We start from the raw sequence: 20,200 nt of genomic DNA, 5'->3' as shown, positions 1-20,200 counted from the left end.
TAGGCCATGCTTAGGACCTCCAATGCAGATGTAGATTCCTGCCAGGAGCTGTGGCCACATCCTTAAGTGCTCCTTCAATCACCCATCATATTCTCAGTCTGGGCCTAAAGTTCCTGGTACAGCCTGGAGACCGGGGAGAGGACGTTGATGTAATAATAAAGCTTCCTGTGGCAGGGATCTAGGAGTTATTGAGATTCAGCCTAAAAGCTCTGGGCATCAGGGACTGTCATGGTTGACACACCTCTTCAATCCTGTATGAAGGACAGTGACAACACTGGTGGAGTGGCAGATTGAGGTTGTGGTCCCAATATTTAAGAAAGGAAACTGGAGAGAGTATTCCAACTATTGTGGAATCACGGTAGGGGTGACTGTGGCACAGTGGTTAGAGTAGTTGTCTTGCAATCTGAAAGTTGTGGGTTTGATTTTAGTGTCCTCCTGTCACATGACAATGTGCCTCTGGGCAGTGTATCTAACCCCAGGTTGTGTAAATGTATAGTTTAGTTAGTGTGACCTGGTGAATATGACTTCAGCCAAAATGAGCTTCCTCCTTGGGGTGGCTGGATTGAGTCATAGAGATAGGATGAAGAGCTCCATCATCTGGGACACTTCCACATCAAAATGACTCAGTTGGGGGGGTTTGGGCATCTAGATGCCTCCTTTTGGAGGTTTTTTAGGCAAGTCCCACTATGAGGAGACACAGAACTTACTGGATGGACAATATGTCTGGCCTGGAAACGCCTTGAGATCCCTTAGAATGAGCTGGAGAATGTTGCCATGTTACCCTGTTACCCAATCTCAGACAAGTGTTAGACAATGGATGAAAGGACGAAAGGATGGAAGTATGAATGAACTTGTTTGCTTGTTGACCCTCAGTTGTAGACTAGTTTTCTTATAGACTTTCTCCCATAGCCTTACATAATCTCACCTGTTGATTCGTTTTTCTGTGAACTCTCAGCTGGAGAATCGTTCCTCTCCAGACCCATCCACTGGTAGTCGTATTCACCTGTACACACGCTCACCTGTAGAAGCTCAACTGTAGACACCTTCACCTGTTGAGCTGTTCACATGGAGATCCATTAATCTGTAGACTCCTTCAGGACAGACTGTTACTCCATAACAGCAAGACAAATCAAAAGGGTCTATTTTAATTTACTCTGTACTCCTACAGTCCAAGAGAATGATTGCTATATCCTGGTTGAAGATTGATGCACCTTAGACTTAGATTAGACAGATAGCACAGACTGAGTTGCATGTAATCAGAGGAAAGGCACGGGAACTTCAAGAAATCTGGAATGCTTGCAATGATGATGATGCTGGCGATGTCTTTCTACACATGCTGCTTTTTTGTGTACATTTTAATGAATGATTTAAACAACAACAAAAAAATATGTACTTAAGTCAAAAGAACTGATGTAAAATGGCAGAAACTCTCTCCTGACTAAGGGTCAAAATCAAAGAAAATAAATCTAGGTCTACATGGAACTGGTGTTTGTTCTCCAAAGATAGACGAACCTCTTCTTTTAGTTAGTGTGCCTTTTAATAGCTTCAGCGTGTAAAATCATTTACACACACCTCTCGCTAACTCTCCTTCCTGTTCTTAGATACCCATCCCCATTACTTTACAAAGAACAATGCTGACACCTAGTGGCTTAGTTGCACATATCACAACATCCCCCTTTCCTTTAGGTAATTATATAAAAACATCTCATACAACATTTTCATGGTCTTTAAACAACAATACATACTTTTTTTGTTTGTTTTTTTCACAGTCACAGATTTAACTTCTGAGGTTTTCTGATTTCTCTGGTAAATCTTCTTAACACAGGTTCATCTTTCATTTCTGTGTTGATGTTTGAAGAAGATGGAGAAGTTAATTCAAACTTGTCAACTTCATTAGTCCCTTTAGTCGTTTGTTGTATTTTTAGTAGACTGCATCGATTGCATCTAATGATTTGTCCTTCTTCAGTCCTCACTGCAAAAGATCGAGATGCAACCTCTTGAAGAACAGTAGCTTTGGTTTTCCACCCGTCAGGATCTTCAATTCTAACAGTGTCACGGCTGGAAAGTGGAGGAAGCTGTTTAGCTGTTTCATCATAAATACGCTTTTGTTTAATCTTCTGCAATCTTAACCTTCACTGTAGTTTTGAAATCCTCTTCTCCCTTGTAAAACAAGGCAGTGTGGCTCTCAGTTTTCTGTTCATCAATAGTTAACCTGGTGATAGTCCACATTCCAGTGGGGATGCTTCATAGTTGAGTAGAGCACGATAAGGATCCAAACCACTATCAGCAGCTTTCTTTAGTTTAAGAATGTGCACTCCTTTCTTAGCTTTCCATTTGACTGAAGATACAGTGAGCTGGATGTCACATGTTCAAAGCTATAGTGATCTACAAACGTTTTCCACTCTTTGCTTCTAAAACGTGGTCCATTGTCACTTATAACTATAATAACAACTGTGTGGTATACCATGCCTAATAAAAATGGATTTTGCCTGCGTTATCACACAAGTTCAAGATGTACAGGTCCTTCTCAAAATATTAGCATATTGTGATAAAGTTCATTATTTTCCATAATGTCATGATGAAAATTTAACATTCATATATTTTAGATTCATTGCACACTAACTGAAATATTTCAGGTCTTTTATTGTCTTAATACGGATGATTTTGGCATACAGCTCATGAAAACCCAAAATTCCTATCTCACAAAATTAGCATATTTCATCCGACCAATAAAAGAAAAGTGTTTTTAATACAAAAAACGTCAACCTTCAAATAATCATGTACAGTTATGCACTCAATACTTGGTCGGGAATCCTTTTGCAGAAATGACTGCTTCAATGCGGCGTGGCATGGAGGCAATCAGCCTGTGGCACTGCTGAGGTCTTATGGAGGCCCAGGATGCTTCGATAGCGGCCTTTAGCTCATCCAGAGTGTTGGGTCTTGAGTCTCTCAACGTTCTCTTCACAATATCCCACAGATTCTCTATGGGGTTCAGGTCAGGAGAGTTGGCAGGCCAATTGAGCACAGTGATACCATGGTCAGTAAACCATTTACCAGTGGTTTTGGCACTGTGAGCAGGTGCCAGGTCGTGCTGAAAAATGAAATCTTCATCTCCATAAAGCTTTTCAGCAGATGGAAGCATGAAGTGCTCCAAAATCTCCTGATAGCTAGCTGCATTGACCCTGCCCTTGATAAAACACAGTGGACCAACACCAGCAGCTGACACGGCACCCCAGACCATCACTGACTGTGGGTACTTGACACTGGACTTCTGGCATTTTGGCATTTCCTTCTCCCCAGTCTTCCTCCAGACTCTGGCACCTTGATTTCCAAATGACATGCAGAATTTGCTTTCATCCGAAAAAAGTACTTTGGACCACTGAGCAACAGTCCAGTGCTGCTTCTTTGTAGCCCAGGTCAGGCGCTTCTGCCGCTGTTTCTGGTTCAAAAGTGGCTTGACCTGGGGAATGCGGCACCTGTAGCCCATTTCCTGCACACGCCTGTGCACGGTGGCTCTGGATGTTTCTACTCCAGACTCAGTCCACTGCTTCCGCAGGTCCCCCAAGGTCTGGAATCGGCCCTTCTCCACAATCTTCCTCAGGGTCCGGTCACCTCTTCTCGTTGTGCAGCGTTTTCTGCCACACCTTTTCCTTCCCACAGACTTCCCACTGAGGTGCCTTGATACAGCACTCTGGGAACAGCCTATTCGTTCAGAAATGTCTTTCTGTGTCTTACCCTCTTGCTTGAGGGTGTCAATAGTGGCCTTCTGGACAGCAGTCAGGTCGGCAGTCTTACCCATGATTGGGGTTTTGAGTGATGAACCAGGCTGGGAGTTTTAAAGGCCTCAGGAATCTTTTGCAGGTGTTTAGAGTTAACTTGTTGATTCAGATGATTAGGTTCATAGCTCGTTTAGAGACCCTTTTAATGATATGCTAATTTTGTGAGATAGGAATTTTGGGTTTTCATGAGCTGTATGCCAAAATCATCCGTATTAAGACAATAAAAGACTTGAAATATTTCAGTTAGTGTGCAATGAATCTAAAATATATGAATGTTACATTTTCATTATGACATTATGGAAAATAATGAACTTTATCACAATATGCTAATATTTTGAGAAGGACCTGTACTTGACACTAGTGCCATCTCAGGAAAGTTTGAGTGATAGTCCATAACTACTAAGTAATTTTTGCGGTTAAGAAGAATCAAGTCCATTCCAACTTTATGCCACATGGGCTTCTTTGTTTGCTTGTTTCTGCACTTTTGGCAGGTATTACATGCCACTATCAATCTTTAAATTTTGATTTGATCTTTTGTCTTTATTTATTCCTGGCCAGAATAATGTGCTCCTCTCTTACATTTTTCAGTAGCTAGATGACCTTCATGTATTCTTCATGTATTCTTGACGTAAACTCTGTGGAATGACAATCCTATTTTTCTTTAGGAGCAACCATCCACAAAACTTAAATCACCTCTAATGTGGTAGAAGAGTGGACTGGATCCTGCTGGCCTTCCATTTTCCATGTGATTAATGACACGCTGTTGGCATCTGCTATTGTTTCGGCTACTATTTGCCTGAATTTTGCATCAGAGACAGGAAGAACAGCACACGCTATGTTCACATAGGTTTCAACATCATCTGCAGCAGTACTCTCATTGTCCTTTAGGGATGCACGTGACAGCACATCCACAATGATGAGGTGTTTACTGGGTGTGTGAACCAGTTCAAACTCATACCACTGCAGTTTTATCATCATTCGTTGTATTCTTGAAGACATGTCATTTAAGTTCTTTCTGATGATTGCAACAAGTGGGAAATGATCTGTTTACACTGTAAATGTAGGTAGACCAAAAATGTAATCATGGAACTTTTCTAGTCCAAGCACCAATCCTAGACATTTTTTCTCTATTTGAGTGCAACAACGTTCTATTTCTGTCATTGACTTGGATGCACAAGCAACAAGTTGCTACATCTCTCCATCAGCTTGCAGTAACACAGCTCCTATTCCATCTATAGAGGCATCCATTGACACTTTAATGCTCTTTGTTGGATCATAAAGTGTCAGTACAGGTGAGGTTGCTAGTGTTCCCTTGAGGCTTTACCATGCATTGTCATGTCCACTGGAATTCATTTTCTTTATGCAGAAGTTGGCGGATGCAGGAAGTTCTGGCTGACAAATTGGGAATAAATTTGCCAATAAAGTTCACTATTCCTATTATACGTAACACACCTGTCTTATCGGCAAGCCCGGGCATGTTAAGTATGGCTGTGATTTTCTTTTGGCTTGGCTGAATGCTTCGGGCAGACAGTTTGTCTCCTAGAAAAAGAATTTCTTTGACTCCAAAATGACATTTGCTTTTATTAAGCTTTAGCATATTTTTTTATTTGCTCTAACTCTTTGATGGGACTTTCATTGTGTTCTTGAAGTGTAAAACCCAGACTATGATGTCATCAACATAAACTTGAACTCCTTCAATAATCTGTTCTACTGGTCTATGAAATATTTTGGATGCTGAGATTATTCCAAAAGGCAATCCTAAATAACAGTATCTGCCAAAGAGAGTGTTGAAAGTACAGACCTTGCTGCTACTTTCATCGAGTTTAAGTTGCCAAAAACCTTGTGAAGCATCCAATTTTGTAAAATGTTTAGCTTCTGACATTTCACTTGTGATCTGTTCATGTTTGGGTAGGTGGTAATGTTCACGCTTAATATGATCATTTAAGTCCTTTAGGTCCATACATATTCCCAATTCTCCATTCTTTTTCTTCACACACACCATGAAACCCACCTAGTCTGTTGGTTCTTCAGTGTTTTTAATCCAACCAGGCATTGTCATGCGATCCAGTTGCTTCTTTACTTTGTCTCTCAGAGGTGCTGGCACTCTCCTAGCAGGATGTGTGGCTAGTTTTGCATTTTCTTTTAATTGGATTTTTAATGTAAATAGCAATGCACCAAATCCTTTAAGCACATCTGCATAATTTTGAATTATTGTGTCAACAGAGTCATTTACTGTACTCACAGTGGTGTTGATGCAATTCACTCTTAACCAGGTGTAGATCTTCACAGGCTTTGTCACCTAGTAGGGAATATAAACCTTTATTAACAACAGAGAAGAACAACTGATGCACCTTTCCTTTTACAGTCATTTCAGTCGACATGTTCCTAGGTGTTCAATGCTCTGATTGTGATGATTTTATTCTTTATCTTTGGCTTGATGTTCATCGTTTTAATGTTAAACCTGCTGATCAGGTTTGCCTTAGAACCTGTGTCCAATTTTTCATGGCTACATTAGTCCCTTTAATCTTCTTTCACTGCGTTAACTTTTTTGTTTGTTTCATCATGGAGTTCAAATGAAAATTCAGAATGAAAGACTCACCCTTGCTGTCTCCACCATCCAATGACTTCCCCTTGTGTCTCCCAGCCTTCCAATCAGCATCCGCCTGATTCATTATCCAATCACCTTCCGACGCCTTGTTCTTAAAGGACCTTCGGCTGTGTTCATCTTCGCTTGTCAGCTGGGCTCATCCCTCCTCCACCATCTTCCTTCACATCTACTCCTGGCTTCCTCGCTCAATGGCCACCAATCTACCACCAGTGTCGGATCAGGGGGAAGATATCTCTAAATCTAAGCCTTACAAATGTTCATCTTAGCTCATTTCATTCACAGCATTCATGTCTCCCTCCTAGGTCTGAGCGCCAAAGATATAATAATGTAATTTCACATCATTCAAACTTTTCTAATTGCCAACCCTCTCTTTGTGAGTCTTTTCAGATTGAATTTACTGTTTACCACACCCACATAAAATGTTTCACGGAGGTCATCATCTTCCACCATGTTGACAGATTTCCCTGTCATTTCTTCTTTTCTTTTTGAAAAGTATTGTTTGGGAAAAATTATTTTCTCTGAACAAAGAACAGTGCTCACCAAAAGCAGGACATTGTTTGGGCTTGTGTTGTGAACTACATCGCTGGCATGCAAACATTTCATCCTCTGATTGGTTTACAAGTTGATTTTGTTTGTGACATCTGCCTTTTCTGGAAACTGCACCAACAGTTGAATTGGCACTCACGTTGGCTGTGCTGTCCTCCATTTTGTTGAAAGTCCTCAGGTGCATCCTGGAGAGTTCACTGGCCTGGCTAATCTTTATAGCTTCTTCCAAAGTAAGTTCCGTTTCTCTCACCAGCCTTTCTCTGACTTGTTTATCTTCCACACCAAACACGATCTGGTCACGGATCATGGAGTCCTTCAATGAGTCAAAGTTGCACCACTGAGCCTTCAACTCTAGGTCAGTAAGAAAATTATCAAATGTTCATGCTGTTGCTGCACATGAGATTGGAAAACATATCGCTCATATGTTTCATTCTTCTTCGGCGAACAGTGCGCATCAAATTTTTCAAGCACTTTGTCCAACTTGTCTTTATCCTCACTGTCATCAAACATGAAGGTGTTGGACACTTCAATGGCTCATGGGCCTGCTATCGTCAGCAGAAGCGATACCTTTTTGGTTTCCGGCTTGGCATCAAGATCCTACATACAACAGAAACTGTTGCTTAAAGTTTCTCCAGTTGCAGTCAACATTACCCGTCTATGGCAGCTTCAGATTATCCATTTTTGCCCTGGTAGTGATGAAATTACACCTTTCTCTCCTGACAGTATGTTATGTTCCCAAAAGATAGAAGAACCTCTTCTTTTGGCTAGTTTGCTGTTCATTAGCTTCAGCATGCACAACCATCTACACACACCTCTAGCTAACAGTGCTGACACCAAGTGGCTTCGTTGCATATCACAACAGGAATGTGCCATACTGTAGAAGCTGTTAGTGAGAAATAAACCAGAACAATTCCCCCACCAAAACTCTGGACGTCCAAGAAGTCTGTTTTTTACCATTTAAAATTATGTAACTAATAAATGTTTATGAGTTACATCTCATTTCTGGTCCACAGCGGAGGACAAAGCCTTGTCCACATCAGGCAGCTCTGATGGACACCTCAGACATCCAGTCAGAGAGGAGCTCCACAGTGCTGCTTCACTTCCTGAAAGGTGAGTTAAACCCAGACAAATGACATCATTGCCATGTGATCCAGATGGACTCCATCCCAGCTGAATCACTTAATTCTGCTGCTCATCAAAAACTGGTAGCTTTACTTGGTTTAACCGATCTGCTTGTTTTGCAGCTCACGCAGCCCTTCAACAGCAGCTGTTTGCAACTCCAATTGGTTTAGTCTAAACGCTGAAACTGAAACTCAGATTTAAACTGCTAAAGTTCAACAATCTGAACAGATAATCTCAGTTCAGTTTGGTTCAGACAGAGCTGATGGAATATGAGTTATTCTCAAATTTTCACAACAGGCCAGTTAAGATAACCCCAACCCTACAGGGTTTAACAGTTTCTTAGACCAACATCAGACCAACACATCAACCTCATACTACCATCAGACCAGGTCCACACCTAACCCACAGCAGCTACACAATGATATCACAGCAGTCTGACACAAAAACATCAAACCGGCTTCACACCACCATTACACCCTGACCCTGAAGTTGCTCTTACATTGTCGCCCAAACTTAAGGGAATAAAGGAAAACTTGCAAAACATCAGGTCCTGTTTTGATTTAGAAGGTTCTGTGACACTTTCGATGTGCTGCCGTTTTGTTATTTAATATGTTAATTCATACGCTGATGCAAAACGATGCTGCACGTCTTTTCACAGGCGTTCAAAAAATAGAACACATCGCAGTTGTTCTGGCCTCACTCCACTGGTTGCCTGTGCATTTTAGAGTTTATTTTAAAGTTCGTACCTCTCTGAGCTTCATCATCCCTACTTACCTTCTCAGTCCCTTCGGTCGTGCAGCTACCGAGGTCTAGGAGGAATCTAGGAGGAGGGAGGACCTGCTCTATTGCTGCTCCTGAGCTATGGAATAACGTATCCCTGCATCATATTAGAGAGATTCCTTCACTGCCTGCTTCTAAAAAACTTTGCTTGAAACCCATTTTTATTCCTTCGATTTCAACATCAGACTTAGTTTAACCTTTTTTGTTTTAATGTGGTCATGTTGTATTTTAACTTTTCATCCTTATGTCTGTCTATCTATCTATCTATCTATCTATCTATCTATCTATCTATCTATCTATCTATCTATCTATCTATCTATCTATCTATCTATCTATCTATCTATCTATCTATCTATCTATCTATCTATCTATCTATCTATCTATCTATCTATCTATCTATCTATCTATCTATCTATCTATCTATCTATCTATCTATCTATCTATCTATCTATCTATCTATCTATCTATCTATCTATCTATCTATCTATCTATCTATCTATCTATCCACACTACCAGAAATTAAATTTATTAACCAATGGAGGCCTGGATTTGGAGTCACACACAAAATTAAAGTGTAAAAACACACTAGAGGCTGATCCAACGTTGATGTAATGTCCTTAAAACAAGTCAAAATGAGGCTCGGTATTGTGTGTGACCTCCATGTGTCTGTATGACCTCCCTACAACGCCTGGAGATGCTCCTGATGAGATGGAGGATGGTCTCCTGAGGGATCTCCTCCCAGACCTGGACTAAAGCATCCACCAACTCCTGGACAGTCTGTGGAGCAACGTGACGTTGGTGGATGGAGTGAGATATGATGTCCCAGATGTGCTCAATCAGATTCAGGTCTGGGGAACGGGCGGGCCAGTCCATAGCTTCAATGTCTTCATCTTGCAGGGACTGCTGACACACTCCAGCCAAATAAGATCTAGCATTGTCATGCATTAGGAGGAACCCAGGGCCAACCGCACCAGCATATGGTCTCACAAGGGGTCTGAGGATCTCATCTCGGTACCTAATGGCAGTCAGGTTACCTCTGGTGAGCACATGGAAAGAAATGCCACCCCACACCATTACTGACCCACTGCCAAACCTGGTCATGCTGAAGGATGTTGCAGGCAGCAGATCTCTCTCCACGGTGTCTCCAGACTCTGTCACGTCTGTCACATGTGCTCAGTGTGAACCTGCTTTCATCTGTGAAGACCACAGGGCGCCATTGGTGAATTTGCCAATCCTGGTGTTCTTTAGCAAATGCCAAGCGTCCTGCACGGTGTTGGGCTGTGAGCACAACCCCCATTTGTGGACGTCAGGCCCTCATACCATCCTCATGGAGTTGGTTTCTAACCGTTTGTGCAGACACATGCACATTTGTGGCCTGCTGGAGGTCATCTTGCAGGGCTCTGGCAGTGCTCCTCCTGTTCCTTCTTGAACAAAGGTGGAGGTAGCGGTCCTGCTGCTGGGTTGTTGCCCTCCTATGGCCTCCTCCACGTCTCCTGGTGTACTGGCCTGTCTCCTGGTAGCGCCTCCAGGCTCTGGACACTACGCTGACAGACACAGCAAACCTTCTTGCCACAGCTCGCATTGATGTGCCATCCTGGATGAGCTGCACTACCTGAGCCACTTGTGTGGGTTGTAGAGTCCGTCTCATGCTACCACGAGTGTGAAAGCACCACCAACATTCAAAAGTGACCAAAACATCAGCCAGAAAGCATCGGTACTGAGAAGTGGTCTGTGGTCCCCACCTGCAGAACCACTCCTTTATTGAGTGTCTTGATAATCACCAAAGATTTCCTCCTGTTGTCTTTTCCATTTGAACAACAAGATGTGAAATTAATTGTCAATCAGTGTTGCTTCTGTTGTAGAAAAAATTGTTTTTACCAAGAGAGACCGATGATTGTCACTCAGAATCAGCTTTATTATAATCTTGCAAGAGAGAAGGATTTTTTACAGCATTGGAGATGCGCTCAGTAGTGCTGCCAAATCGTTCTGCCTAGACAAAGCAGACGTTCTCCTTATAAGCTACAACAGTTTCCAAGGTAACTCTCATGAGACCCAGAGAGACGAGGTGAAACCTGTTGTCCTAGACATGTTGACAATGGAAATGGAACCTTACATGTTATCTCATACAAGTGAATAGAAGAAGGTTGAAAAACCATCTCTGTAAGACTAAACAGAACCATCTGTCCGAACCCTGGAGGCAGAAGAGAATAACACAGAAGGGTTTGAATACGTTTATCAGATCCTGCAGAGTATCTAGTAGAAAAGAAAGCAAGGCACCAACATTTTCCATAACAATCCACCCTCTTCGATCATAATGAAATTTGTTTCATATGTTATCGAACACTGAAGAAAACAATAAAAGAAATTTTACTGAATGACAATGATGGAATGTATAAGAAAATTTAATCATAAAAGTGAATAGATTAATAATGAAAATTAACAATATAATTAGTAATAAAAAATGAATAAAAAGATGATTAATAATAATAAAAATGTATGAATTGGTAGGAAGAAATGAGTAATAAAGCAAAAACATAGTTACAATACTGCTCCCATATGTGCTAAAACTTTTCTAAACCAGTGTTTCATTTTATTTTATTAAAGCTGACATCCCCTCTTTGTATGCATGGTTCAACCCATTAGTCAATTTAGCATTTGTCTTTTGTCTTTAATGATTGAAAAAATCACATTAAATATAATTTAAAGAAATGAAGAATCTATTTCCTTCTTGCCAATAGATTGCTCCTCAAAAGGTTCATTTTGTACATTAATATAAAGGATCTATTTTCCTTATTAGACTGTTTATTTTATAATTTCGTTAGCTTCAGTTTGTGTAGGTAATGTGGCATTTTCCTTTAAATTTCATTTGAAGTCATGCATATAATTTTAACCCAGTTAGAACCACATAGGATTGATGTATTTAAAATATTTATTTGTTAGCTCTATGTTTTAACCATTTACATCATTAGAATTATTCATTAAGAATGAATTAATTTATCATCATGTATTTCAAATGAATTAGTATTAATTAAATTAGTCTCAGAGTTCATCACTGTGAATTTACCTCAATACATTTAGGAAAAAACAACCTGGTTGTTTCTATTTGCAGTCACCTCAGTTTTAACAATAAAACATTAAATGTTATGAAGTTCATTTTAATGTTTCAATTATAAATGAGTCACATCAGCTTGATTTGTCTTGGTTTAAGATGAGTAAATTTAAATCTTGCAGGTTTAATGCATAAATCCTACCAATTGAACCTAATCATTAATTATAGTATAGGATCATGACTCAGGTTTGTTATTAAAATATATTCCTTATTTGTGGCATATCTTGAACTTTCAGCTAGTTTAATTTATTGGCACCAGGATAAAATTTTCAGTCCATTAAACCCCTGATGATTCTGCAAGCAAAACTAATTATTTTAGTTAAATTATTAATTAAATTACTAATTATTTGAAGAAGTTTAAACTATTTCATTAACATTTTAATCATAAAACACATCAATCTAAATTTCATGCTTTATCCTTACTCAATCATTTTATAAACATGCATTTTAACGCAGTTCTCACAACAAGCCCCCTTTATTATTCTCACTTTTCTTTCAAACACTGTTGAACTCAGGAAGGGAGGGGTCAGCGTTTCCATGGAAGTTAAGGTGTGTTCAAACCTGGTAGGTGGGCGGAGCCAGGCAGAACCAACCTCTGATAGGCTGTCTATAGGTGGGCTGTGGGTGGTCCCCACGGTTCTGTCCTTCCAACCGTCTTAGTGGACCTTAAACTGCAGAACTGTTAACATCAACTTACATCAAAAACACGCTGCTTCTTAGGAGTTAAGAAGCTTTTCTGAAAACTGAAGGTTTTAATCAGTCTGGGTTAGAAAACATTATTCTAAATATGAATTATTATAGCAACATATGAACAAACATTCATTCATTCCAATGAAACAAAGACAAACATCACAGACAGAGACACAGTTGGACAAAATTTAGTTGTTTTCCTGATCAAATTGTAAATATGAAATTTAATAAATGTTTTAATGTTTCAAATCTACTCAGTGACTTAATGAAGCTTCAGGAATTTAAAGAAATTTTCAACAATCTCTTCTCAAAAATGTTTTTCTTAGCATATCTCCAGATGCTTTGATTGATAATCATCAGGATCCTGTTTAAAGATAAGATAAGACAATTCAAATAATCTCAAATAATTTAGAAACACAGCAACAGTTTTCTCTGATATGAATCCAAATGATTTGCTGCTGAAACTCTTTGCTAATTCTTCATACTTTAAACATTGTAATGACAGCAGAGTTGCTTTTAAATTTTTCTTTTTATTCAGTTTAATTTGATCACAGCTGTATTTTCTCTGCTCAGGTTAAATGCAGACAATTATTTTTAGGCCGGCATTGACATTTTATGGTTCTAGCCAGAAACTAAACAGACACAAACACTGCAGTGTTAAAACTTAAACAGAAAAATGAACAATTAAGTTTAATCCCCAACTAGATTTTATTTCATTATAGACCTTCAAAAGACATAATTGGACATCATTTTCTTTAAATCAGGTTATTCAAGTTTAGAAAGTTGGGGAAGAAAATTGTTCTCAGGACCCCTCTGTTATAATTCAAATGCTAGAAAATGTTCCATTATTTGAAATATTGGTCATTTAAAACTATCTTTTGTACTAATTTAAAATTGGTTTGGTACTCCTAGGTAGTGAAGGATTTAATTATTATTTTACCCTAGAAGTCGCCAAAAATGAAACCTTTATTTGAATATTTTCAAACTCATCCAAGTTGTCATGAAATCAAACTTTTCTCCCTGGGGAGGAAACTGGAGTTTGAGCCACTCTTCCTCTTTAATATTAAAAGAAGAGCCTTTATTTATCCCTAAAATAAAAGACTTTACCTGCTTTTATGCCCCATAAAGGTCTTTCCTAGGATTTTAATTCCTGAACCCTAATTACTTCTCTCTTTATTCTGTTAATAAGGACTTTAGTCACTATGAGTTTTAATTTCCTGAATCCTAACCCTGGCTCCAAAACAACCTTCAGCCTCAATCTGTTCCCCAAAGCAGAAACCTAATTTAAGAATTAATAGATTTTAAAGCCAGAACCCATCATTGGCTTAGGTCTTTTATTTAATAAGTGTAGTATTTTGGGTTGTTTTCTTTATTTGAATATACTCTGTTCAGTTAAATGGCATACCTTTAATCTTTATTGATTTATTAAATTTTCTTCACTGACCCACAATCTATGGCTCACGGGCCTCAGGCGTCCAGGAACCACAGGTTGAGGACCACTGCTTTAGACACTGATGCTAGCTTTCTGCAGAGATTAAAGAAAATGGATTAAATACCTTAAATATTTTTAGACTAAAGGGTTTATTATTTCTGGCATCAACAATAACAGATTTAGGAGTTTCAATCACTAGTTCGCAGCTCTAAATTAGCCCCACATCATATTTTATTTTAACCCAGAGTTCATAAGGAGCTTCAGACATTATAATAAAACAACACAGATCTGTTTTGGATTAAAGGAAAATCATGCTTCAAAATCTGGTTCTGTGGTGGGAAATAGGTCCACAGTTTCTGGAAGAAGGCCTTTCTAAGCAGAGTCTTTACAGAAAGTGATATTAGAGTTTTTGTGGTACCACTTGTCTGATTAGATTCTTTCTTACCTTCAGAACCAGAAATACATCTTTCCATTCTCATTTTACAGGTTTTTGCCAGGGAAGATGTGTTTAACTGAACCCTTTACTCTGAAACATTTTGCTGTTGGGGTGTTAGAGAAAATAACAAGTGTTTTTATATTCCAATGCAACACAGAAGTGATTAGATTTTCTTTCTTTTCCCAGAGGAGAAAATGCAGAACCAAGCTTTTCATAGTTTTGTCAGGACCAGATATGAGGTACAGTGTAAGTCAGCAGGCTTCATAAAATCAGAAGAGTGGGAAATTCCTCTGCCTTTTAAGGACTTTTAGTAGCAATATTTGACCCTGAATCTACCGTGATGAGAGAGAGAACTTGTTTCTCTAAAACAATTATTTTATGACCCTTTTAGAAAAGAATCTCTTTAACACAGGAATAATATTTAACCTCTTTGTTACGTCTGTCAACATCAAAACCACATCAGCAGCAGTTAATAAGCTTTCTTTATTGCAGAAAAACAGAAAAGATATTTGCAAATGTGTGTGTGTTTGTACGTTACCCCCCTCAGTTTCTTGACCGCTCTAGAGTCAGACTGTTGTGGCATCCAGTCCCCTATCAGTCCAGAAACCCAGGCCCTCCCCTGGCCTGTTGGTGGACATTTGCTCTTTCCTTGTCCACTTTAACTTCTTCAGGAGGGAGGGAAAACTTTACTCCAGCCTGTTTCTCCTCTGTCTGCATAAGATGTGTTCTCAAGATGAGTCCAGTGTAACGCTCTTCTGGCTCTGGTAAACAGCATGGATTGTTGCCCATCTCAGTGGGTTTTGGGCTTTTTACCAGACTTCTTCTGAGTTTTGTTCTGGTGGAAACTCTCACGCTGTCATCTGCAGCAGGCGGGCAGGACCTCTCCCTTTCAGGTCATGCTGAAGAAACATCTCTGGTGGAGTGAAGTTGTGGGGAGGGCAGGTGTCTAATGTCCAGGGAGCGCTCAAATCCCCATGTGTGTGTGTGTGTGTGTGTGTGTGTAAGAGGCAGAGAAAAAGGTTTAGTACATGGTTCAGATTTTACACAATCAGAAGTATTGTCAGTCAGTCAGTTAGTTTTTCACATAATGTCATCCATTGTCTTTTTTCCTTTTTCTCTTTTGTTGCTTCCTCAGTCCTTTTAATATTGTAGAGCTGCAAAAGTTTTAATCCATATATTGATGCACTTGCTGTGTTGTGGTCCATATTTTTTCACACGTTTCTCCCTGGGGGAGGAGGAGGTAATCCCTTAGAAATTAACCGCTGTCCCATACTGACAGCCTTGCCACACCCTTTACTTACTGGTAAATGGGGGAATATTCCTTTAAAACCTGCAGACGTCTCCAGAAGAGTTTAGAGCTTTCTGGCACCTAATCGCCTTCCCCTTAACTTACTGGTTAGGGGAGCCTCACTCAACCGTACAAGGAGGGTCTCTACTGGTGAATTACTGTTCACCCGCGCGCAGCGTGGCATCAACCGGGCCAGCGAGGTCCGTACACCTCGCTACTGGTTCAAGGAGGGAAAAATCCCAGATCCCCTTTGTCCCCAGTAGAAACTGTTACTTTTAACCTTTTAGTTAAAATTTAAGAAGTCCTTATTATTATAAACCCTTTTATTATTTTCTCTATTTCTGCTTTTTGTTTGAAATATTTTGCAATTTAATTTATAGGCCTTTGGTTATAATTATCAAACTATTAAGCAAATTAATATTGATGATAATTAATTAAATTATGCTGATTCATTGTTTCTCATCGTCTCTGGAAGAAATAAAATGTGGTTCTTCTGGATTCCAGCGCTGAGTCTCCAAGAACACCGAGTCAGAAGTTCTCCACCCCTTAACACTAAAAGGGTTTGAGGCAGGGAAGCTTTTCCCAGGTTGATCAGACACTCCTGCCGATGTCCTCGGAAGAACCCAGTCAAGGAATCGCATCCTCGTCACCATTTGTTGTAGAAAAATTTGTTTTTACCAAGACAGAGACTGATGATTGTCACTCAGAAATCTAAATCACATCAAATTTAATAAAACCAGGGGTGGAAAATCCAGCTCCAGAAAGTAAAAACCCTGCCTAGTTTTCCTTCATTCTTTTCAATTAACCAGGTAATTAGTATCTTTCTGTGTTGTGGAGCTGGAAATGCAAATGGTTGGAACTAATCTCTGTACAGGCTTTTTACTTTCTGGACCTGGATTACCCCACTCTAAATAAAACATATTTTGTCATAAAACCCCACAAGCCTCTTTTTTTGTTTACCAAGCATTTTAAACTTCCCTGGGTCAGGCTAAATGATAGTGTTGTAGACAAGAGTACTTTTCTGCACATGATAAAACCCAACCCAAGACCAGACCAGACAAAGACGTTAAGGGAGGTGATGTGGGAATATTATTTTCCTATGGCATCATAACATTAAATGTCGTGTGCAACAGTGTGACAGGGTATAATACGGTGGCCGGGGTTGCAAACCAACATTACAAAATCTAAAACACTTTTACAAACCTAAAGGCAAATTAACGTTCCAGGAAATCAACCGGAAAGGGAATGTACCAACGCCGAGGCTGACCCGGAAGTCAGCCTCAGGGCTGCATCCTTCGAAGGCCGTATTTGTAGACCGATTACGTTACAGCGCGGCGACGAAGGCTGTCCCAATTCATGAATCATTCCGAGCAAATGCTGCCGACAAATTTGTCCTTATTTTGCCCGATTTGAAGGATGGGTCGTGAGTATCCTTCGCGGCCCGTCATTTCCCATCATTCATTGCGGGTCAAGAAGGATTGGTCAAGAAGGGGAAGCCATGGCGGAACCATAGCAACAAAAGCTGTGAGTAAATTGTGGAAAATTACACTTTTTGTGACACAAATTAACTTCTACAATGTTTTTAGTGCGGGAATATAACTATGTAGACGTGAAATATCTGCTTGATTTATCTAGACATCGCTTAATTTCAAACGTGCTCCGACGTGTTCGGAGTTTTCCGTTCCCGGCGTAGTAACCGGCTCGCCTCGCCAGCCCTACCGGCGGTGAGGTGAGCTAGACCCGGTAGAGATCTGACCGGACTATCGGCACTAAGCTCCCGCTGGCAGTCATCACAGTGAACGTTTAACACAAGTGATTTCTAACAGTTTATGTTATTATTTTAATTGTTACTGAAAATTGATTTAATATTTCAGGTGATATTAAGGTTAATCAGAATAAATGGACAGTTTTATGTAATCCAACTGTATCGCTGGAGAGTGTGATTGAGAATAAATAAGCTTTACAATATTCATTTTTGATGAAGAAATGTGCTATATGTGTTTTTAAAAGTATATTTATAATTCAGCTAGCATTATAATTCGTGATTCCAGGTACAGCTGAAGAGAAATACACTTTCAAATGCAAGCAAATCTCAGTAAAGAAGTGAAAAGTTTGAAAAGGCTTGTTTTAGACATTTGCATAGAAATATTTTAATATGTTCTGTAAATTAAGACAAATGGAAAATTAAAAAAGACTCTTTTTTTACACTGATATTAAGCAAGATGTTTTTTTTATTATTGTTTTTATTGTTTAGGTACAAAGCAGCAGAAGGGTCAGTTTATTAAGCTCAGGGGTGAGAACCACCACCTTTTTACTGGAGCTAAAAACTCAGCCACCGTGGCTTGGAGGTACAATAACTACATTCTTTGCAGTCAGTTTCTGTCCAGTTTCAATAACTCCTATCTTTCTAACTTTCATAAATATCCATCCAGTGATTAATATACTTCTTTTGGTTTTCCCTCTTTCCTTTTGCTTGTTTAGGACAATTCTGGAGAAGATGGTCCAACAGGGGAAGGTCACCACCTTGCAGGCCAAATAAAAAGTGGGACAATATGAAAAAGAAATATAAAGTTTGTTCAGAAGTTCTCATGTCACACACAAATAAAAAATATTTCTAAAAGTCTTGTTGGTTTCTCTGTTTAGTCAACTCTTCTTTTATTCCATCTAACTTTAGGATTGTAAGTGTCCAGGGTCAGGAGAGGGAGTTAGTGAAAAGCCCACTGCTGCTACTTGGACCTGGTTTGTCTTTATGGATGAGATGTTGGGTCAGAGGTCTTCCACAACACCTCCTGTCCTAATTACCTCCATCCCTGAGGACACTCCAGGGCCAAGCGGAGCGGTGGTCAACCAGATGAAGGAAGACAGTGAGCCATCAGGAAGGGGTCAGAAAAGAAAGAGGGACAGAGATGATGGAGTTGATCAGGGAGGACATGAGGCTACAGAGAATGGACAGACTGTTTTCCATCTTAGAAAGAATGGTACTGAAATAAGATGCTATATAAGAAATAATATTAAGTTTTGTTCAGATTGTTTCTTAAAGTTTTAAGATGTTCTAATAAATTTTAATATTGTTTTTGTCACCAATGTATTTTATTTCCATTTGATCTAACAATACATCAACTTCATTTAAATTTCTAAACACAGTTTATTTTGAAAATTACAAATAACATTTTAAACAGAATGTGGAAAAAAACTTTCAAACAGATCAAGATTATAAGACAAAAGGCATAAAATAAAACTATGTACACGTATTTATAATGGAGACAGCAGGATCAACCTGAGTGACTGATTCCTGGAAAAACCTCTTCAACAGAACAAAGAGGCAGATGTCTTTCTGAACAGAAAGTCTCTGACGATGTGGCTAAATCTCTCACAAGGTCAGAGACTTGGATGGATGCTGCAACTGAGACCTTTGGTTTGTCTTTCTGGATGGTGAGCGAAGCATCACACAGGTGGTCTACAGATGTTTGTGATGTCTCTCTCCGCTGTCCACGTCATTGTCCATCAAGTGGGTTTAAAGGGCTGGCTGAATTGACGGTTGCCGCATCACTAAGAGGTAATCAGAAAAATGCAGAATTAGAAGATGGTGCTCACAAAATATTACAATTAGTTATACCCCTCAAAAATGAATCACATCTATAATATTATACTTGGCTGACACAGTAGTCATGTTCTGGTGGTACCTCCTCCAGGGCAGACACCTCAGCTGAAAGCTGGTCCTGCCAGAGAGCAACGCTGACTGCCTCAGTCCACACCTCACCCTCATCTTCTTCTACAGCCTCCTCTGGGTCATCCTCTGGGGCCATGACATCCCCTGGAGGATGGCGCATGCTGTTATGACCTGAAAACTATTTAAAAGAGGGTGCATATATGTGTATATATTATGTATAAAGTATATATAAAATGGATCAAGGTCAAAACTTGCGTGAAGTACAAAGGTGTCATGCACCTCCAGCGCTTGCAGGAAGATGGCCCTGAATCTGGTTTTCATCATTCCAAAAACACGCTCTATTATACTCAATTGCACCCACGGCTTTAAGAAAAGCTCTGTGGCGTCCAGCCCTGCAAACTCACGGGACACTGCCTTAAGTCCTCAGGCATCTTTAGAAGGTAGATGACCTGGTGACGAATAGCCACAATCTCCTCTGTAACTCTGTGGACGATGCGATGGACAGTAGAGCGAGGCATCCCAAACACTCTGCAGACCACTCTGTAGGATGTGCCACTTGCCACCAAGAAAAGAAAAACCAAGGTCTCAATAGTAGCACCCAAACATGTTGCCTATCCTGGTGCAAAAGATTAAGCAGCACTGCCAGAGACTCCCTGCTCAGCTGAAAATCAGGCCTGGTGTCCTCCTGGTTGAAGAAACGTTTCAGGACTGGGACACTCAGGTTGATCCTGCAGTAAAGA

General features: G+C 39.8%; 1 protein-coding gene across 2 annotated transcripts in view; it reads left to right on the top strand.

The window, feature by feature from the left end:
* LOC124873462 (uncharacterized protein KIAA1614-like) overlaps positions 1–20,200 on the top strand; it is a 46,364-nt gene that overhangs the window by 17,092 nt on the left and 9,072 nt on the right. For both annotated transcript variants that reach the window (XM_047374124.1, XM_047374123.1), the window contains exon 3: positions 7,947–8,043. In XM_047374124.1, coding sequence (XP_047230080.1) covers positions 7,947–8,043 — 97 coding nt within the window. The remainder of the gene's footprint in view (positions 1–7,946; positions 8,044–20,200) is intronic.

This window comes from Girardinichthys multiradiatus, chromosome 9 (assembly GCF_021462225.1).
Source record: "Girardinichthys multiradiatus isolate DD_20200921_A chromosome 9, DD_fGirMul_XY1, whole genome shotgun sequence".
NCBI lineage: Eukaryota > Metazoa > Chordata > Actinopteri > Cyprinodontiformes > Goodeidae > Girardinichthys > Girardinichthys multiradiatus.
Note: the sequence above shows the minus strand (reverse complement) of the source record. Positions and strands in the feature narration are given on the sequence as shown.